The sequence below is a fragment of the Telmatherina bonti genome (assembly GCF_933228915.1).
Source record: "Telmatherina bonti genome assembly, chromosome: 2".
NCBI classification, from domain to species: domain Eukaryota; kingdom Metazoa; phylum Chordata; class Actinopteri; order Atheriniformes; family Telmatherinidae; genus Telmatherina; species Telmatherina bonti.
This window is the reverse complement of record NC_136620.1, coordinates 31872285-31894154: the sequence shown is the minus strand read 5'-3', so window position 1 is coordinate 31894154 and position 21870 is coordinate 31872285. Positions and strand designations below refer to the sequence as shown.

The following is a 21870-nucleotide window of genomic DNA, read 5'->3' as shown; positions in this document are numbered from 1 at the left end:
TGTAATCAATGTAGTAAATTGTACACCGACAATGTTCTGCATCCTGCAATTAAATGCTTTAATTTTCTTTCACACTTTAATTTTTCTGTAATTGATTCATTGTACGTAATGTGTTAAAATCCAGTGCTATTTCTTTTCTAAACTTTACTTAAATAGAATAAACTTATTAGTGATTAAATAAAGATCTCTTTTCCAAGATTCTCCCGGCTTTTGACTTGTCATTTCAACTTTATCCACATAGTGTTTCTTTTTCGAATGTTTTTTCAGAGCAGTTTTGTGCATTACATTGTTGTCATTAGTAGGGAAAAAAAATCTCACAGGACCAAAACTAAGAATCTGCATTTATTGCCACCCACAAAGAGACATTTTTCCATTTATAGTACTGACTAAAATTTTTGGTGATTGCAAAGAAGCCACAAACAAATGTATTAATTTTTCAAATATTACATTTTACAGATAGATATATTTAGATTTTAGGTCAACATAATAAGAAGTACAGTTTCCATGGTCTATCAAAGCTTAATTTGTTCATCCATTTATTTTTGGGATTGTTTGAGTTTACTCCCTCTCTATCATGCAATTTAAATTAATGTGCACTGCGTTATACAAGGTGAGTCAACATGCAGTTCTTCGATACATTGGATCTATTCATTCATTTATGAAGTAATACTTTTATTGCAATTTAAACAAGGTGATTAGAAATCTTACATTTTAAAAGAACCATCCCACTAGTTCAAAGTTAATTTAAACAATGAAATACATGCAGCAGGATTTCAAGAAAATAAACTGTGCCTTGGGAGGGGGGCCCCAGAGGAACTCTGCCACTAGCAACGCCCGTGACAGCAAACACTTATTTCGTTTACACAGTAAATCCAAACTTAAAATAAAATATTCGATAGTGGTCATATTAACGATTAAATAATATATTTGTATCCAAATTATTTTCTGTTTACTGTGTATCAATACAGCTGCAAGGTAGACCATCCTCTGTGTTAAGTCAGTGTAAGTGACATTGCAGCCAGGAAAGGGTGATATCGTTAAGCTAACAACGCAGTCATGAAAAGGCTGCAATGGGCCTCCTCCTCCGGGTGATTTAACAGCTACAGCCGCCGTCCTTTTTGGTCGTTCATGACGACTGATGAAACGATGGACTGAAGGTAAGAGTCGCTTACGTTACGGGAAAAAGAAGAAGAAAACAAAACTGTTATCTAAAATAAAGCCTGCGCGACATGCCAGGTTGTCAAGTTACAGGAAGGCAGCGACGTTAGATGTCAATCAGTAGGACGTCGTCCCTGCACTGAATGTAAGCTCTTGACAGTGATAAATAATAGACCCATTGCTGTTGTTTTTAACGTAGTTAGACTCAAGTAGTGTTGAAATAGTAACGTTAGCAATGCAAGTGAGGCTGCTAGCCGGCTGATGTGCTATTTGCATGCAAGGCAAGTTAAAGGCACCGTGATTAACGAGACACAATGATAAAGAGCTAAGTTAACCCGAAGTAATGTGGTTTAGCTAATGAACATTAATTTGCACCGACGTGACTGTTAGCTCGCTGTAGCTAGAATCTGCAAATAGCAAACATTGAACGATTTCTGCTTCGTGGACGCAAGAAAGGCCTATTAAAGCTGGCCATGATTGGACTGTTTTGTTACATTTAACAGACAGACACAAGCAGTCTCATTTTACATGAGAAAACACCTGTTAAGCCCCAACACGTTGGCTAGAAATGGCTGTATACGAGGAAACAGTATTACACAATACATCTTAATGGCGTTCAGAAATGTGCATGTTGTGTTTCAGCTTTATTTTACACTGTCAGTGCTTTATTTTGTTTTGTGTAACCGATATTTAGTCACGTTTTGTGAGCATGATAATCAACCTAAAGGATAATGAACTGAGTCCTAAGCCAGTTTTATTAGGATGGATTTCTTACTGCTTCTGTGGTCTGATGCGGCTCAAGGGGATGTCAGGTGAAGTGAGCCATTTGGCTTATGTCCACTCCTTCCTGCCTTATGCAGTCTACAGCAGAAATTACCACACCTATTCTCTAGTTTACATTATCTATCTATCTATCTATCTATATATATATATATATATATATATATATATATATCTATATATATATATATATGTGTGTGTGTGTGTGGGTGGGGCAAGCAATTTGACTTCCATCAACACATAAATGAGCATGTAATTCAATTGCACTTGCGTTGCTCCCTGTTCTTTCCGGAGAAGTGTAAGCTTAGCTCCAACACTTAGCTTGAATTGAAATCCTCTTTAGCTGGGAGTGAGACATCAGAGCAGATCTTTCCTTAAAATAAAATTGCAACCTTGCTGTTTCTTATCATTTGTTTGTTTCTCATCACCAGGTCGAAGACCATCCCTCCAGAGTTTGTATGTCTGGCGTTAGAATGAGTGATGTGAATTTGTGGACACTCTGACATTCAGGCCGGACTAAGCCTACATGACAGATGGCTGTATAGCAAGATCAGTCTGATCAAATGTAAGTGTATTAGCCTTGACCATATATTACATCTAAAATGTGTGATTAAACATGGTTATTGTGCCTCTTAGTATCTCTGTATTAATGTTTTAGAGTCATGACTCTCTTCTGATCAACAGCTACGTGAACGTTACATTGGCATCAACCATGTTTTGGAAGTTTGATTTGCACACATCCTCTCATCTGGAGGCTTTACTGGACAAGGAGGATGTCACACTCACTGAGCTCATGGATGAGGAAGATGTACTACAGGAGTGCAAGGCCCAAAATAGGAGGTCTGTTTTTTGTTTAATCTGCAACAGGACACTAAAACTGTTTGTAGCTTTCACTGACATGTCTCTAAATATACTTGTACTTGTTTCTCCTTCTTCATGGATTTATAGACTTCTCCAGTTCGTGTGCCAGGACCAGTGTATGCAGGATCTGGTTCACATGATAACAACAGAGCCTCCTGCTGGTGCAGAGGAGACAAAGCGCTTCAAGTAGGTACCATAGTGAGGAATATGCTGATGTAGTAAACTGCATCTTTGGGGAAAAAGAGGTTTTGCTGTACCGGCACTATATTCTACAGCTTACTTGCCACTTATAGAAAACTATAAAGCTCAAGAGTGTTCAAATTTCAGAATACAAAAGATTAAATTTTGAGCCAGCGAACCAGATTCATATTCAAAATGACTACTTATTTATCAGGCAATTTTCAAAATACATGATTTCTATTTGTTTTATTTGACTTTGTTAAGCTTTGTTTTCTACATTTATTCCAGGTATCCAAATATAGCCTGTGAGCTACTGACATGTGATGTAGGAGTGATCAACGATAAGCTTGGTAACGAGGAACCTCTGTTGGAAAGTCTGTATGCCTTCCTGGAGCAGCCATCCCCGCTCAATCCCCTCCTGGCATCTTTCTTTAGCAAGACAATTGGGAACCTCATCACACGGAAGACTGAGCAGGTAATACACACACACACACACACACACACACACACACACACAGACTCGTACAACTAAATCAATGGCACACTCACAGAAGGTGACAGCTACGTTTTATGTTGTTATTTAATTGAGTCTTACGGTACCTACAAGTTACTAGAACTGCTTATGAAGGCAACAGCTCTCACCTGAGGTGGTGTTAAAGTTTTGTTTGTATCGAAATGTCAACATCCAGATGTGCCAACCCTCAAAGTCATGCTTGTTTTGATAGTTTTGTTTGTCTTTTGCAGTTCTTTACTATTTCAAAGTAGGATTGTTTCAATAGCCAGCAGGCCTAAAGCACTTTTTCTTTCAAATTCTTGTGAATGTTATGTTCAGTGTGGACATTCTGCTTGAAAGGGGAAATTATTTAGATTACTCCAATGATTATAATTGTTGTTTTTTTGCTGTGGATAACCTCCCCAGTGTCAGATCATTTCCATTGTTTTCAGTAAACTGAAAACCACCTGAATTTAACTCAGCATACACACTATGTTGCCAAAAGTATTAATCCACATTTACATTTATATGAAGTTAAGTGACATCCCATTCTTAATCCATGGGGTTTAATATGATGTCAGCAAATCCCCAAACTGGGGATGGGTAAAATAACTGCAACACAGATACAATAATTGCAAAAGATAGCACTTGTGCTATGTTTTTAACATGTGAAAAGTGCTTTATACATAAAATTTAATGGATGGCCGGATGGATGCAATCCCAAGCTCTCATTACTTAAACATCAATGTCAAAAGACACATCCTGTGGTCACTGAGTTGTTGGTTTGTTTAAGATGAGTCAAATCATTAAATCAGAGAAAATAGCTAAGAAATTACCAAGATTGGGTTAAGAACTGTCCGACAAATTAAAAAATGGAAAGATAGTGGTGAACCATTATCTTTGAGGAAGAAATGTGATCAGAAGATGCTCCTGCACGATGGTGGTCAGCCATCACTTAAACACTTTGTAAAATCAGATCGAGCTGTAAAACTCAGAGCTCAGCATTTCCACACTAACAATGCAGGGGCACTGGGATTGGGACTGAACAGCCATGTCGCCACAGAAAAACCACTAACTAGTGAGGCTAACTGGAGAAAAATGCTTTAGTTTGCATTGGAGCATAAACATTGGACTCTGGAGCAATGCAAGAAGGTCATGTGACCGGATGAGCCCAGATCTACCCTGTGACAGAGCGATTGGTGCATCGGGGTAAGAAGACAGACAGGAATCACTGGTTCAATTCCAGGCTTCACCTGTCTACATGTTTAAAATGAGTTAAATTTCTTAACCTCGAATCTAAACAGTTGCTGCATGTTGAAGACGTTTCGACATCTTTGCTGTATTTAGGAAATGATTGAGCAGAATGAAAAATGGTCTGAATCAGTTGCAGGGTTTAAAATATCTGCTTTGTACCTTGAAATGCCACCCAAATATTTTAGAGGTGAATGCAGTTCAATCTGAAAAGCACCATCTCCTTCCAGAAATGATGATATTAATTCCCTTTTTATTTGTTTGCTTAATCACATATCTGTATTCTTGATCTTTTTAACAACTGCTTGCACTACTTTACCTTATTTGTCCTACTTTTCAGTTTTCTGATTTGATTTCTCTGTTTCCTGTTACATAGGTGATTAGTTTCCTGAGGAAAAAGGAGGAATTCCTGTCTTTGGTTCTGAAGCATATTGACACATCAGCCATGATGGATGTTCTCCTACGTCTTATCAGCTGTGTGGAACCTCCTCCACTTCGACTTGAGACTCTTACAGTATGTGACAAACGACAGCCCAAATATAAAATTTTACACAAATTTCAGATACTGATAAATTTTTTCTATTTTTTAAATATTTTTTCATAACAGTGGTTGAATGAACAGAAACTGGCCCAGAGACTCATAGAGCTCATTCACCCTGAGAGAGATGAAGAGGTAAAACAGAATGTCAATGCTTTCAATTTTATTATTAATTTCTCATTTTTGTGATTTTAAAATACAACTTTAAATTCTTTGCATATTCATAAAACAAGACAGAGAAAATAATGAAATCATTACATGTGCTTCCCCTGGCTGAAAATATGTTTCTATCAGAGGAGACTCCATAACTTAATTAATCAAGATCCATGAAAGCTGCTGCCTTTAAACACAAGGTTACAATCTGGCCCTCAGAATCGAGAAGCTCGACCAGGCTGAATGACTGTGTACATTTTTTCTCGTTCACAGAGGCAGTCCAATGCTTCTCAGACTTTGTGTGACATCATTCGTCTTAGCAGAGACCAGGCTGGTCAACTTCAAGAGATTTCACAGCCGGACCCTTTGCTGACTGTGCTGGAATCGTAAGTCAAAGAGATGCACACACACATGCATGTGAAGCAGAAGCAGTGATGTGCTGTGTTGTGTTTCTGCAGGCAGGAATGTGTTGAGCAGTTGCTGCAGAATATGTTCTCTGGAGAGAGGACCGAAAGCTGTATTGTATGCGGGATTCAAGTTCTTTTGACCTTACTGGAAATACGGAGGCCTGTGTGAGTGAAACACTTTGATTTGATTTTAAATGGTGTGTAACTAACTGATGTTGTCAAATTTAGATTTACAGAGATCACCCAACTTTGTACACTGGTCTGTTTTTTTTTCTGAATTTATTAGGCGCAGATTGTTTCATCTCTATTGTGACCTTTTTTTTAAAGTCTCGTGAATTTTCTGCTGTATCTGTATTTTGTTTATGACAGGGTGGATGGTGTAATGGATGCTCAGGGATTTGAGAGGAGTTACACTGTTAACAGCAGTATCTTACTGGCTATTCAGCCACATCTGACGCACTTCCACCAACTTCTTCTGGAGCCACCCAAGGTACATGAACAGAGAGAAAATAATTTTTAGCAACTTTCATAAAGAAAAGATAATAATTTTCTGTATTTCCAAAATATGTGTTTTAATTACATAAATCAGAGACTTCTTATAATTTAGCCTTATTTGTCAAGGTGTTGGTTAATTAGAATTAATTGAAGCTTCAGAAGTGCCGTCCTATTTTCTTGAACCCATGGAAAGTGTTCTCACTCCTCCTGCCTCAGCACTTGTGTTTGGTTTTTTCCTATTAAATTCCTTTGTTTTAGTGTTGTAATTTAAAAAAAAAAACTTATAGATCTATAAGTTGAGTCTCTGCTTGTTTAGCGAGATCCTATGCTGACTACTCTGGGCGTGCTGGAGGAACCTTTGGGAAACACCCGTCTGCACATAGCCAGACTAGTGGCCTCTCTGCTCTACACAAGCTCTGCCAGCCATGCAGTCGTAGCACAGGAACTCTGCAGACTCAATACCATGGACCTCCTCCTGGTTAGATTGAACCTGCCATAATGTTCATACTCTTGAGTGTGGTGACATATGTTATATAACCCTGTGGAAAATGTATTTCCTTTTTATAGGACTTGTTTTTCAAGTACACATGGAACAACTTTTTGCACCTCCAAGTGGAGCTTTGTGTCGCTGCCATCATCCGGCCTTGTGCCCATGAAATGAGACTTCAGCCTGGTTTGGGTTCCCATGAAAAATTCAAGCCAAATCAAGACTCATCACAAGAGCAAAATTTGACAGAGGCTGCAACTTCCGAACCGTCAGTCACATCTGATAACTCTGCCCACAACTTAATGGTGACTCATGTAGGTTTCTCTGCTTTTCCTTTAAACAAATGCCATCTGGGATGTGCATTTTCACACTTCCCATGTACATTCAATCAATTAAATGAGTCTTTTTTTTCCCCTTACAAGTTGTTCCAGCACTGCCACCTTATTCAGAGGATTCTGGAGGCTTGGGAAGAAAATAGTAAAATTCAGTAAGGACCTTTTTGGATGTCGACATCATTGATTCATGAGCTGAAAAACAGGTTTATTTTAGCTTATATTCTTGTTCAGGTCAGACGGTGGTATGAGAAGAGGGTATATGGGACATCTCACAAGGATTGCTAACACAGTGGTCCACAACCTAGAGAAAGGCCCAGTTCACACCCAGATTAGTAACCTCATTACAGGTGTGTGCCACACTAATACAAGCAGCAAAAGCAGAAAAATCACATCGTACTCATTGAAATCACGCTTTTGTTCTTTTTTTTTTTTTTTATGTAGAGCTACCAGAAGACTACAGAGGGCGCTGGGAGACCTTTGTGGAGCAAACACTGTCAGAAACCAACCGAAAGAACGCAATAGATCTGGTAAGCCCTCATGCACATGCTTACCGCACTCAAAAGCTTTGTTTTTTGTTGTCATGACTTGAATTTAAACACAAAATGTTGCATTTGCAATAATGTTTCTGTGTTCAGGTTGGAGCTGGAAACCCTCAACCTTCCTCAGAGGATGATATGGAGAGCCCCTTCCCCAAAGAACTGACAGTACAGCAGGTACACCACATAAACACCAGTAATACTTTTAATATCTTTATTGTAACCTGATTTACTCTAAATATTCTGATCATATGTTTTAGGCATTTTCAGACTATCAAATCCAGCAGATGACGGCAAACTTTGTGGATCAGTTTGGCTTCAACGATGAAGAGTTTACCGATCATGACGACAGTATCAGGTGAATTAGCTGACACTTTTCTCTTTGTATCTCTGTATTACTGTAAGCCTTTACTGATTGGGTAACTCTGCTCATATTTCAGCGCAACGTTTGACCGGATTGCAGAGATCAATATCAACATTGACGCAGGCCAAGATAGTGTGAGTTTATATGGAAACTTTTCAAAAGTTTTGAAGTTTTGATTTGTCAATGTTTTGCTTGTTTTTAAATAGTCTTCAATAATTTTATTACAAAGGGAAGGTAAATAATTCATAACGCTTTTAAAACTGGTCTATGTAGGAACAAAGAGAACTCCTGTGAGCATAAATGATGATTCTTGCAGGCTAATGCTGCTGTGTTTGAGGCCTGTTCCAAAGAGAGAATTCAGCCCTTTGATGATGATGAAGAGGACATCTGGGAGGAGAAAGAAATCAACTATGCAACACAAACTAAGTCGAGGAACAGGTGAACACATCAATTGAGATTTTCCTAAAACAGTGTTTCAGAGTGATTCCTCTGAGCGTCAAGTATCCTGATGTACAGACTCTGTAAATCATATTGTTCTTTTCTTTTTCAAAGGTTTGGTGGGTCGCAGTCCTCCCGGAGCCAAACCCCCAGTTCGACTCATGATATGCCAGCAAGTTCCAGCACTGACATCCTTGACAGAGCAGCAGACTCAGATTCTGAGGAAGAAGACCCTAAAGAGGATCTGGATCCTTTTTCAAGTCAGGACCAGTCAGAAGCAACTAAGAGTGAGATGTGTTGTATTGCACAGCAAGTTTGATCCCCTAAAGTGTTAACAGCTAAGCCACAGTTTCAGGTGTCTTACTGTCATACTGAGTGTGTGTGGGGCTTTTCTTCCTCAGGTAGCGGCTGGGTAGCTGAGTTTGGAGAGGTGAACTCAAAGGCTCCTGCGGCAGGAGTGGCCTTTTCTCCCTGGGACGCTGCAGTCTCCCAGCCAGCTGCAACAGAAGCTGAGGAGAAGGGCTGGGCCAAGTTCACCGACTTTCAGCCTTTCTGTTGGTGAGTTTAAGCCCAGTGTAAATATGAAGAACATTTTAGATAAATCCTTTTTGTTTTGATATTATTCATACACTGATTTTGCTGAACATTTTTTTAAAATAATTAAGTTCTCTTTAAAGTGGTAATGAAGTCATTTTGATCCTAAGTTATACTTAAAGACAGGTTTAACACTGTGGTATTTATGCTGCAATGAACGAATTCAGTAATTTTAACCAGAAAAATATTTACTTCAACAAGAAATGTAGAAAAATACCAAAAAAGCTATTTGTGTTTTACAGTCTCGCACTGAGCTTTTTCAAGCTAATGATGCAGTTTTCCTCATAGGAAGCACTGATCATTTGTGCTGATGTAGTTATTGGTAGTTTCATACATGTTTAAAGGAAAGAAAACATTAATTAATAAAATATTGACATTTGTATTTACTAAATACAACCTATTTGTTTTTAAGATGCCCATCACCCCCAAAATACTTTAAATTTCAATTTATTTTTAAAGATTTAAAATAACTTTGAATACTCTGAGACATTGATTCTGAAAAAGTCACATACACTTAGTTTAATAAAACATAATTAATCTGATTCAGGCTGTGTGACTTACTCTTTATCCAGCAGCTCTGAAACACGACCCAGATGCAGCTCACCAGTGGACTCGGAGCTCAGTGGTTCAGACAATACCAAACCAAACCAGAATCGTAAGTTGTTGCAAAATGACTCATAAGATAAGTTTTCCATGTTTTATTTACTTCTTTAAACAACGTTTAAACTAATTAAGAAATTATAAACATAGTACATAAGACCAAACAGGAGGTTCACATTATGTTTCCTGCTCCATATATTTTCATCCACTTGTGAATTAACTGTGTTTTACTTCATAAGTAGCAAATGGATGGAAAGAGTTCATTTCAGATTTGTATAAAATCCCAGTGTCCTTTTAATTTTGCCATTTTAAACAAAATCCATGCATTGAAAATATATGATATGTATGCAACAAGGACATATTATTCTGGATATTTTGATGTAGTTTTGTGCTTGGTAGCTAAATGTCTGTTGAGTAAATGAAAAGTTGTTGTTTTTGTTTTTTTTAGTGAAATTTGACCATTTTGTTTTATTATCTGATGTGACAAACCTTTGATAAGCTTCTGTTTTCAAATCAGAGGTGAAAACAAATGCTTTGGATTAAAACTTTACATTTTAAAGCTGGAAAATGTTGACTGGGGAATACATTTCAGTAAGGCTGATGCAGATGGTGGGGCTTAATTTTTATGTCTCTAGGATGACTCGTGCTGTCATCATGTACTGGTGTTAAAGACGGATTCTTCTTTCCTCTCCTTCACCCTTCATAGCCTGTGTGTGGAGTGCATGCGTGGCAAGAAAAGCTCCCCTGGTGGCATCAGACAGCTCCTCCTCCAGTAGTTCAGACAGCGATGGGGAAGAGGGAAAAACGGAGTCCACATCGAATGAAACCGTCACCACGGAGACGATCACCACAGGTGCTGGCAAGGAGACCATCCGGCTTACTGTGGATGCCAAAAATGAGAGGGCAGTCTTCACTAGGTACACAGGACCTACTGGTCTTTCTGGTGTATTGTTTCTGTTGTTATTGTGGTCTCAAGTGCTTTCTCAAAGACCCCCTTACCCTCCTTCCAGACTTATTCCTGTACTGCTTTACCTCTCTCTTCTCCACTTTTCCTCTGATATCATCCCGCTGTTTTGTGTTCCTTCCTGTCTCATCTCCCCTTGATTCCAGAGTATTCAGACCTGCACACAGACGGTATGTTGTGCTTGAGGGCCTTTGGTCTGCTGTGTGGAATGCTTTCTTGATGGATTTAAGATGTTTCTGTTTGCTTGTTGCATTTAACAGGACATGGAGTCACGATCCCTTGCGCCATAATTCAGGCAAAGTCTAATTTACAAAAAAAGACCAGAAAAAAACCTACACTAACCCATAACTTTTGAGTTGATTATCTACACAACTGTTTTTATGCTGAGTTTCCATTAAAAGATAAGACTTGCATATGACCACTGTTGTGATTATAGATTATTTTTTTCCAGTCATAGCACTGGTATAATAAAAGGCAATGTGAGCTCGCCCGCCACTAACAGTCTGTCAGATAGCATGCTATGAACAGTAGTTATAACCAATGCAACATGCCAACTTTCTAACAGGCCAAGTCATTACAAGTTACTAACAGTGCACCAACAAGCATGTTACAATTAAGATGCTACTATGAAACTGAGAATCCTGGTACCATCTTTTGCCCAGCTCACTATGATTTGTCAGTCAGAGCCTTATTATATGTTGGCAGAAGTAGCCTGGGGGTGCACAAGGTGCTGTAAGCACCAAACAGAGTATTAACAACATAACATCTAGTTTATTAATAGGATAATGTAAAAACAACCTCCTTATTTTTCTTATCTGTTACAGCTATGTTTTTGTTTTTCTTTTTTTTGTCAGCGAAGCGGATAAAGTGCCACTAGAGGGCCTGTCCATCAAGGGGAAGGATGGTGAAAAAGAAGATGAAAAGGAGAAGAAACATGGAAACGGTTCTGGCCCAATTACCACCAGTCCAACAAACCAGTCAGCTGCCATTAAACAGTGAGTGTATGCAGTTATGTTTTGAATGGATGAAAGGTAAGACAACTTAAGTAGAGACGTCACAATTATTTAATTTCACTGTAGCGGTATTAGGTCATTGGCTCTCAAAGATGTCTTTTGATATCTTTTGCGCTTTCTGTACACAGAAAGCCGATTCAGCCGGGTACGCGCATCACAAACGTCCCCAAAATGTGCTCTCCGAGCACGTACCTCGAAGATGCCCCAACGCATGCACCTGAAACCTAACACATACAACATTCCATGACCCTGAAAGTCGAGCCAAAATGTTCCAAAACGCCGGCAGCACTGGGCTCCCTGCTATAGCTGGCTGCCAATGAGTTAAACGGCACGATTGATTAATTCAATTCAATTAAATTCAATTCAGCTTTATTTATATAGCGCCACTTCGCAACAATGTTGTCACAGGGCACTTTACATACATGAATCAACATACACATCATTTCAAGCCAATTCATACATCGCCTTTAATAGAAACCAACTGATTTAATCGAATCATGACTTCGATCCAATCCCCCATCCTGAGCATGCACGAGGCGGCAGTGGGAAGGAAAAAACTCCCTTTTAACAGGAAGAAAACTTCTGGCAGAACCGGGCTCTGGGAGTGCAGTTATCTGCCTCGACTGGTTGGGGTGGAGACGACAGGAAAGACAGATCAACATGTACAGCTGCACTTATTCAGGAAGCCCTGCGGAAAAAAGGAGAAATAAGTTAGAGATGGCAATGTTGTCTTATATTCATACATCAATTCATTAGAGGTTGTAAAGATTCCTTAATATGGCCACTTTCCAGAAAAAATTATGTCTGAACTAAAATGGCAAATCAGTGCAACTTGTTCATGGAGCAAAAACAAAATAGTTTGATCAATAAAATAGGTCACCCTGAGGTGTAAACCTTGGTTACTATCAGAGCCTTCTTAAATAAAGAGAATAAAGTGTTTTTAGTGTGTTTTGATTCTGTTTACTGCTGTGATAAGGTACCTATATTTCCAAAACAAGCCTCTTTTGCTTCAAATTAGGATTTTAAATGTGGCCTGAGTAATAATTTTGTGTTTATATGTTAATGTGGAGAAATAACTCAATCATGCACCCTTTTAAATTCAATAGGCAAGATACTTTTAGACTTGCTGACAGCCTAAACCTACTTGTAACCTTTAATATTAATGAAAATAGCACAAATGATAACACAAGCAATGATTTTGAAGTCTTTGCTTTTTCTTTCCTCTTTGGTCAACTCAAATGTTTGTAATGAAATACTTTACAGGTTTCTGATAGATTTTGCATCACAGCACTCAAAGCATAAATGGATGATGCTACACATAAGACAGGCCTTTCTTGTAAATATCCTTTAAATCCTGAACAATTATAGATTCAAGTAGATGTTTATGTTTTTCTGTTCTGCTAACTAAATTGGCCTACACTTTGTGTTGATGTTGTGTGGTCTCAGTGAATGGAGGCATAATTAAAACAACATTGTATTTTTGTCCTTTTTTATCTACAGAGAGATGCAGTCCTCTGCCAACGGACCGGCCTAACAATGCAGCACAGGCCCATATTTCATACCCTTTTAATTCAACATCCAACCATGCCACCTTTGCTTCCTATTAGCAGCCCTCCACTGTCCTTTTGTTGTGTCTGAAGACGTGTGAGTGGATGGAAAACACTCAGTTTTGAGGTCAGATGGCATTTATGCTGTTAAAGTGAAATCTACATGGGTACTTTTGTTGTCTGTGCTGCACTTTCATGGCATAATCATAGAATTGAAGCGCTTCAGGGAGTGAAATGTATGTTCTATAGAATATGTCATTGTGTCCAACAGCCAAAACCAGCCAATTATGTTGCACATGAACTTTTCATAACTCTACTTTAAAAATAAACTTTAATCTGAAATCTGACCTTTTCATTAAACTCTGCTTTAGACTTTCAGATGATTTGAGACCATCTGCATAAAATGTCTGGGCACAAAATCAAGGCCCAATTCATTTTTCTTGCACAGGATTTGACTGTTTACCTTTTAGTAAAAAATAAAATGAAGAAAGAAAAACCAAAAGATGTAATCTCATTATCAGCCAAAATGCTTGCAAAGCTGACTAGTTGCTATTTTCTTGACAGATGTCTTCAGCATTTCGTGTTCAGACATTTTAGTATAGATGCATAAGTGATTATTTGGCTTTCTTCATTATTTACATCAATTTTCCGTTTTTTAATTCTGTATTTTTTTTTTAATTTTGTTGCAATTACTTTGGACAAAACTTCTTTTGCTACACATGAAGCGTTGATTTAAGGAGAATCCCATGTCACTTCCTCCTCTGAAAGACTTATGTAGTTTAGAGGTGTTGTATCCATTTGTTAGTAGGTGTCTGTGTGTGTGTGTGTGTGTGTGTGTTTGAGCTCTGTCTGAAATACAGAGTGTATTCTCAGGTAATATGAGATGTATGCAGATAGAAAGAAAGCACACCTGTGTAACACACACACACACACGCACACAGTCATACCTTTCCTAGTACATGTGTATAAACAGCCATATTCACAAACCGATGCAAAAAGGAAAAAAATAAAAACACAACCTACAGTGGTGACATGCACAGACCGGTCCATACACCCTCAGAGTTGTCTAAATGTAATATTGTGAATTCTGAACCTGTATTAGGTTGTGGTTATTCTTGGTAATATGTTAACGTAATATAAATGTAAACAGTATATATAAACATTATATCTATTTTTGGAATAAATCCAGTGTATGGAAAGGAGGTTGTTTTGCTGGTTGCAAAGTGTGTAATGTGTGTGCGTGACGTACTGCTGAAAGAGGCAATAATGATGTCTGTGTTTCAGTTGAAAGACCAGCATCAGTTCCTGTTTCTTTGCCACACACTTCCTACATGGAGGTACAGGAGCGTGCATGTTGTAGATGTGTGTTGGTTGTCTGCAGGATGTCTTCCGTAAAGTTTACTTTAAAGGATATTTCTTGTTTCTTACAGCTTGGGTCAAACTTTCACTCATTACTTTTAAACAAGTCAATGCGTCAACTTCTCCTTGACCAGAGCTGATCTAGTCTTTCTCTTGATGCAGACTAGTAGATCAGCAGAAATTTATAATCCACTAATTGGCCATTTTTGATTAATTTTATCTTCTTTATTCCCAGCTTTAAGTGTAGCTTTGGATTTGTGTTGATGGCCAAACAAAGCCATTTCATAACAGCTGCTTATTCATGATGTATCTAATTAAACACCAGCATAAGTGTACATGTGCTTTGATGTGCACATGTGCAATACCTAAAAAAAAAAAAAAAAAACTTTTTTGTGTAGGATTCTTCTTCTGTTTTTGCAAGTTAATAAGTAATTTTTTGTGATACCCACTAGTGTCATTACCAGACAGCTCATCTAGATCAATTAATGTAATGGTAGCTCTGCCATTCATTTATTTGTATTTACAAAGTTTACCTATGTTTAGTTTTTGGTGACATGATCTACATGGTAATGGATGTATATTACTGTTGAGGTCTACCTCATAATGTAGGAGGTGGGGCATAACGTTTAGAGCACTTTAATAATTGTTTGTTTGATCACTTATTTCTCCTCCAACTCTAACATCTATATGGTTATTTATTTTTTTAAGTAACATAAATCCAGGGCAGAACTACAAAAACAACAACCCATGACCTAAATTGTAATAAATGAGGATTATCCTTTAAATTTTCGCAGCCAGTCAGTTATGCTTCACATTATCTTTCTCCTTGTCTCTCTATTTCTCAGGGCAGGAGTTGACTTTTATTGCGTTTATGCGTACGAACGATTTGCATAGATTGTCTTATTTATTTTAATAGCACTTTTTCTAGTTTGTGGGTACCACCATATTATTCCCTCCTCAAAGGCGGGAAAATGGAACTTGAACGATCGAATCATGTAGAGACTCTAGAATATTTCCTTTTCTTTAATGCTTTCTGCCAAAGTGTGTCTTCCCACCAGTGAAACAACTGGGCTCCATATCTGTGAAGTAGCCTCTTTCTTGCAGCGGTTTTACAGGTTTCAAGTACTTAGAAGCAGTCTTTGTTTGATCTGTGGTTTGTTTTTATTTTATTTTTGAAGTCATGTGATGGAGTTAGGAGTAGGAGAGGATGCACTAGTCAAAGAAAGACCTATTGAAGATCATCTTGGAACACATCTTTATCCTTCAATGTATTTAACACTTTGAGCAGTGTGAAGTGCACATAGTGAGCTTTGCTTCATGTCAGGGTTTGAGGTGGAGAAAAAAAAGTTGTTTTTTTTTGTCAGGGTTGCGTACAGGGTAAAAATATTTCATGCCCTCCACCAAACTTAAAAACACTGCATCTGACCTGTTGTGTCTGTATGTGTGTGTTCCCCCCTTTACTTTGGGAGTGTGTTGTTTAGGTATGTTGTGATATGCATAATGGCATGTGGTACAATACGGTAATCTTTAAGTGCCATTAAGTTTGCACATTAGCCTCATTCACCTCCTCGGGCATGTGCTGAATTGTTCAGCGTGTGCCCACAACTTTAATCGAGAAACAATGGGTGTCAGTTTTTACAAACCCATTGGTTTCATTCAGGCCATTTCAACGTTTAAAGTTGTTCTCACATTATTGCTTCTTATATTTTGTGTGTGTGTGTTTGTGTGTGTTTACAGATGTGCGAGAGAAAGTGTTCGGAAAGACCTTGTGTTAAATGCCTTTTTTGTAAAATGGACTGATGCTGGTGTTTTTTTTTTCCGTTTTTTTTTCCGTTTTCTTTTAGAGAGTAATGTGTCTGTTATTTGTCGTCAGTTTAGCTTGTAAATTCAGATATGAACCTAATAAACATGTCTAAAAAAAGAAGCATGGTGCCTCTTTGTGTCATACTTGCAGCTTGCTGTAAAACACACATCAAGTGCAAACATAGATAGGGAGAACAGGACTTGGTCTGTGGAAAATGTTTACCTCCGAGGCAGGTGAGGGGGTGGGATTTTGTTACTACTAACCCAGGATATGTTGTATGTCTGCTGTCTTCTGGCTACATCCTCATATTATCTCCCTCTCTGTGAACATAAACCTGCCTGTCACATAGATCTAACTTTGCTTCGGGCAGATAAAATGCAACAGTAGGGGGAGGGTTTGGAGACCCCTGTTTTGTGTTCACGCTCTTCTCATATTAACTATTTTCCCTCCTGTAGCCTTATCTATACCTCACCTTTTGGGTCTGGGCTTTCATTTCACAGATTGTATGTGGCATCGCATTCCTCTAGCTTCAGCAGAGATAAATTCACACCTGTGGCTATCCCTCTTTTTTTTTTTTTTTTTATCTTTCCTTTCTCAACCTTAGTCGTTTCTTTTTCTTCCTTCTATTATCTATTACAGTAAAGATAAAGCTGTCATTTGCACTTTGTTGCTCTTTCTGTGCAGATTACATGTGTCTAAAACTGGTGTGTATGTGCAGTGAGTGGGAGAAAGAGGAAGGTGGAGTTGTACTTTTATGGGTTGTGGAGAAACCTGCCTGTCTGCTTGGAGCAGAGAGAGGAGGAGCCATCAGGGTGTGGGACTCCAGACAAAGCATACATAAACACACTGACACTCGATCGCTGAGACGACTGGAAAGCTTCACTTTGCACAAAAAGACAATCCTGAACTCCTGAGCTTCTTTGGCTGTGATTTTGAAAACTTTAAGGCAATGTTTGTGTGTTTGTAAGCTGTATAGTCCGGGCCGGAGCTGAGATGTTTGTTTTCCTGCTGAGTTTGACACATGTTGCCCATGGAGTGCAGAAGAAGTGAGTTGGGGATGGAAAAGTGGAGCTGGCAAAACAACTACATCTGCTCTTAGCTTCACGCAATGGGGGGTTGCCATAGTTACCCCTCAGCTACAAAGGCAGACAGCAAGACTCAACCATCAGACATCAGAAATGAGAAAGTGTAAGTTGAATTTGTTCTTTCTTAATAGTCTTCATCTGCTTTTTGACTTACCAAAAAAAAAAAAAAAAGTTTAAAGTTTATTTGACATTATGCCTTCACATCTGTGCTGCTGTGTCACCCTAAAACAGGAAGCTGAAGTTGTAACAACTAATGTTGCATTAGGAACCTGACTAGAAAGCTGGCCACACATGGTCCACAGAGGAATGTCCTCCAGATAAATGTGTGTGTGTGTGTGTTACATATTTGTCTGATCCCATCAGTGATTGTGGATTGCTCTTGCAGCAGTAACACATGCTGAGATGCCGTCTGGTTCAATATGAGGAGAGACTGAAATGTGTCTAAGCTCAGTTACATTGCAAATGTTTGCTCGCTGGCTGTTTATTTCACCCTCATCGCTGAGGTAAAGGTGACCACATGGTCAAAAAGTAGAAAACAAGGGTCACAGGGGAGTGTGTTTACACACAAACACTACATCACTAGCAGCTCTGGGTTCATTATGTTTGTGTCCTGACAACTGGTAGCCAAGAAGCAGTAAATTAGTTCAGACAGTGGAGCTGAAACAGAACAGGATGTTAACAGAAGAGGATCCTGTGGACATTAGGAAGGTTTGGCATGGATTTGAACTACTGTACAGCTAATGTTTACAATTTCTTCATCACTATTTCTGCCTCTCTATCTGCTCTGAGCTGTACCTTAGACAAAGACCTTCTGTTTAAACCATTAAACAAATTCTCTCTGCCTAGCCCTCTTTGTTGCTCCCTCTCCCTGTCTCCCTCTCTCTCTCACAGACACACACACACACACACACACATATTTACACCATGGGGGGAGAGAAACCCCATAGAGCGCACAGTGTTTTCCTTATCGCAGTAGGCAAGGTCACACTGTGTAAACCCTCAGCTGCTGTGTGTGACATCTAAAAACTGTTCCTGGCAGCTGCTTTATCCACCACACTGAAATTTTTCACTTTAGCCAAAAGCACTCTGCAACACAGAGTACTCTTCCTCTTCAGAGCAGACAGCTTTACCTTCCCACTTCTAGTGAAGTCAAATCATGCTGCACATTGGTATTTGCATTAAACGTTTCCTGCATTAACTCCATACTTGTCAGGAGTTCCCGTGTTGCCCGGTATGAAACTCTGCTTATGCAGTAGATTATTCATTCTTAGCCTTTCAGTCAGTTGCTCCAAAGCACTGAGCTCTGCAGCAGTCTGCTTCATTAACAGTAATTACCACAGCTCTGAATTGACTGCTTTCATTGCATTAACTGCTGGACTGTAGGAGGTGCAGGTCTGCTGTTGCAGCACTGTTTGCAGGTTCGCCTGTGTTTCTGTGCCAGCTCGAGGAGCAAGACAGATGAGAATGTGTGTTATCTACTGACTGCAGCAGGAGTAATTAATAAGCCGGCCCTCTGGTTGTTTTACACAGTCATATTTTCCATCTAATCGTGTTTCTCTTTCTGCTTCTGCTTCATTAACTCTGCACTGTCTTCCCAAGGGGAATCAATAACAATAATCAGGAGGAACGTCCGTATCTGCAGCAGCAGTACGCGTGCCAGCGGATCACATATGCAGACCTGTTTGCCCTCACAGCACTGCCGCTTGGCGTCGACAAAGCAGAGTGGCTTGCCAGCAACAGTAAGTATTAACAGATTTCTGCTCCTCTTCTCTTGCTTCTTACTTAAGAGACATGCATGGTGTAATTCTTGTCTTGTTGGTATCTTCCAGCTGTGGCTTTTTTCACGAATATAAACCTGTTCTTCAGTGCACTGTCAGAGTTCTGTACTCCCAGCACGTGCCCAACTGCCTGTGGACCAGGCAACACGTAAGCCACACAGCATTACACTGCACAACCCACCCAGGATTTCACTCATGATCTGGTACCATGTCCAGTCACGGAGATACATATTTCATTTGCCGTGGTCATTCCAGAGGCTAGAATCAAACAGTATTTCAGAACAGTGCCTGAGCAAACTGTGGATAGAAAACACTGTAAGCTGCATGGAAGTGGGGTCCACTTTAGCTCATTTCCAGTGTTAATCACTCACACGGTCCTTCTTGACACACACCCATCCTTTTTCTGTTTTTATTGGAACAGGCCATTGACAAATGTCGTCCAATTTTAGCAATCTCCCTGAGAGCCCAGCCCTTACATAACTTCATTCTAACTGTAACTCTGAAAGCAAAGTCTGACCCCAAACCAGCCACATAACATTATGTGGTTCAGCATCTTAGTTCCTTCAAAGCCGTCAAGCCTCAAAAATGTCATTTTTAGATCCCTGAGTACGTGCACAGACACAAATCTCACTCACTCCGAAAGTTTTAAGGAATATTTCTAATTTATTGGAATATATTGTTTTTTCCAGTGAATGTTGTCACAGCACATGATTATGTGTCTGTTTGTAATGTCTTTGCTCCAGTTATGTTTCTGGAAAATAAATGTGCTCTCTGGCTCATTTCCCAGACTCCTCACCAAAACATAAATCATTTAAGTTGCATGTTAAGGTTGACTTTAAATGAACCAGCTAAAACGACTTCACGACAAATCTTCATCTGTGACAACTTGGCTGCAGGCTAAATCTTTATCTTTCTAATCTGCACAAGCTTGTTTCTTCCTGTATCCAAAGCCAGTTTTCTTACATCTGAACTGTAACATGAAATTTCAAATTAATGACCAAATGATTAAACTTGATTAAATGATTAAACTTTCACTCTTTCTTTTTTTTTAAAGCTACGACATCATCAAATTAAACTTTAATGCGTTTTTATTGGATACATTTAGCATCTTAATTAAACTGACATTTAAAAAAAAAAAAACATAGTTTTGTTTTATTCATTAAATGAGATATTAAATCAAAATATTGATTACACACCTGCAGTTTGTGCTAAACACTTATGCAGCATAAAATGAACTGCTTTCATGGATGTTGGTGCATGTTGACCTCTGACCTCTGGATGTGATCAGCCAGAGGCAGCTTCAGTTTTTACAGGAAGCATGTTAATTTGCTGAAATAAAGGACACCTCAGCTATTGCCATAAAGATGTTCAGCTGCCTTTAAGTGACCAAAAGCTTGTTTTTACCCTTTTCTGTACCTGCACAATTCAAATCAAGGGCCATGGGATGGACCAAAAGGAATTATATATATTAACAAAAATTAAACATACAGTAAAATATATTGTTTCTACACTGCATAATCATACATGGCTTGACCACTACTTGTACTGGTGTTGTCAGGGTTTATTTTTGGACTGATGACCACGGCAGGAAGCTGAAGTGCTCGGCTCCACTTTACTTTGACTATGCCATGTCATACATTCAGGATCTATTAACCGATGAAAACGTATTTCCTACAAAAGCAGGTAAAGTACGCCTACTTTGTCTTGTATAATTCCACATCCCACAGTTTCCGTTTTAAACAATTTTTTTTTTTTTTGTCTTCTCACAGGTGCAGTGTTTCCCCCAGGCTTTGTCTTTCTGGTCCAGAAGGTGTTTTTGCTGATGTTCAGGACTCTGGCTCACATTTACTGGTCTCATTATAGTGAGGCACTTGCAATGGGTTTGCACCCCCACCTTAACATGCTTTTCAGACACCTTACTCTGTTTTGCCGGCAGCACTCCCTCCTGGAGCCCGAGGACACCGAGCCAATGCAGGACCTCATCGCTGCTCTTGGACAACAAGAATGAATTTTGAGGGGAAACATGGAGCTTAAAAAAGCAAATTTCTCATCTTTATTTATTTGTGACAGCTTGGTATTTGTTGACACTCTGGGTCCAACCATAACTTATAACACAGTATGGACAATAACTGGCTGTTTTACTTTGTGCCTTTTTTTATTATTAAATTTGCATTTTGCATGTTTGTGTTTAACGGTTCATTGTTTTTTTGTTTTGTTTTTATAAGGTCAACATCTTCAATATAATCTATGTCAATATAAGATATTAAAAAAGGGAAAGTAAATATTTTTGTGATTTCTGAAAGAAATCCACTTGGTCAAACAGAGTTGGTGCCTTTGTATTCTGAAGATCTGAAAATAATAAAATAAAATAAAAAAAAACACATATAAAACATTGAAACTCTGTATTATCTTGCTGCATGGAAACCATTCTCCATATTTTCATATTAGTATGTACTCAGTAATAAACATATATGACTTATGTATGACTGCTGGTGTTTATTTTGCTTGAAGACAAACATGCTGCCGCTTTTCTTCAGTTTGACTTTAGCACCACCTGCTGGAAGCAGTGGGGTCTTACATGTCCCACATTTGCACTCTGCTGATGTTTTCCTGTCATTTTCCACTTTTCATAAAAAAGAAAAGTAATAAC

At 38.7% G+C, this 21870-nt stretch overlaps 2 protein-coding genes across 6 annotated transcripts; both read left to right on the top strand.

Annotated features, from left to right (window-relative positions):
- Nucleotides 1–1028: 1028 nt before the first annotated feature.
- On the top strand, nt 1029–16466 carry ppp6r2b (protein phosphatase 6, regulatory subunit 2b). 5 transcript variants are annotated; one of them, XM_079251778.1, is made up of 26 exons: nt 1029–1157; nt 2370–2503; nt 2623–2778; nt 2887–2985; nt 3268–3454; nt 5100–5237; nt 5331–5396; nt 5688–5800; nt 5873–5986; nt 6191–6311; nt 6633–6794; nt 6884–7117; nt 7226–7290; nt 7370–7485; nt 7580–7665; nt 7774–7851; nt 7935–8032; nt 8115–8172; nt 8355–8476; nt 8591–8763; nt 8878–9034; nt 9646–9725; nt 10377–10587; nt 10781–10804; nt 11489–11629; nt 13148–16466. In XM_079251778.1, exons 3-26 carry the CDS (start codon nt 2651–2653, stop codon nt 13179–13181), a joined length of 2805 nt encoding a protein of 934 aa, XP_079107904.1. In that variant the 5' UTR covers nt 1029–1157; nt 2370–2503; nt 2623–2650; the 3' UTR covers nt 13182–16466. The 5 variants fall into 5 exon arrangements, with proteins under 5 accessions (XP_079107904.1, XP_079107902.1, XP_079107903.1 ...); XM_079251776.1 differs by having other exon boundaries at nt 11459–11629; XM_079251777.1 differs by having other exon boundaries at nt 9643–9725.
- A 773-nt stretch (nt 16467–17239) lies between these two features.
- On the top strand, nt 17240–21307 carry LOC306764631 (MOB kinase activator 2). Its single transcript, XM_079251818.1, has 5 exons — nt 17240–17545; nt 19042–19181; nt 19272–19368; nt 20779–20903; nt 20990–21307. The coding sequence occupies exons 1-5, from the start codon at nt 17466–17468 to the stop codon at nt 21226–21228; spliced, it is 681 nt and encodes a 226-aa protein (XP_079107944.1). The 5' UTR covers nt 17240–17465; the 3' UTR covers nt 21229–21307.
- The last annotated feature ends 563 nt before the right edge of the window (nt 21308–21870 follow it).

Bases quoted from the DNA above. Each gene is read 5' to 3' on its own strand.
- ppp6r2b (XM_079251775.1), top strand. From the start codon at position 2,651: ATGTTTTGGAAGTTTGATTTGCACACATCCTCTCATCTGGAGGCTTTA. The intron at 7,118-7,225 runs GTAGGTTTCTCT...TCCCCTTACAAG, and splicing joins ACAACTTAATGGTGACTCAT to TTGTTCCAGCACTGCCACCT. The intron at 9,035-9,642 runs GTGAGTTTAAGC...CTCTTTATCCAG, and splicing joins GACTTTCAGCCTTTCTGTTG to CAGCTCTGAAACACGACCCA.
- LOC306764631 (XM_079251818.1), top strand. From the start codon at position 17,466: ATGGGGGGTTGCCATAGTTACCCCTCAGCTACAAAGGCAGACAGCAAG. The intron at 19,182-19,271 runs GTAAGTATTAAC...GGTATCTTCCAG, and splicing joins AGAGTGGCTTGCCAGCAACA to CTGTGGCTTTTTTCACGAAT. The intron at 19,369-20,778 runs GTAAGCCACACA...TGGTGTTGTCAG, and splicing joins GCCTGTGGACCAGGCAACAC to GGTTTATTTTTGGACTGATG.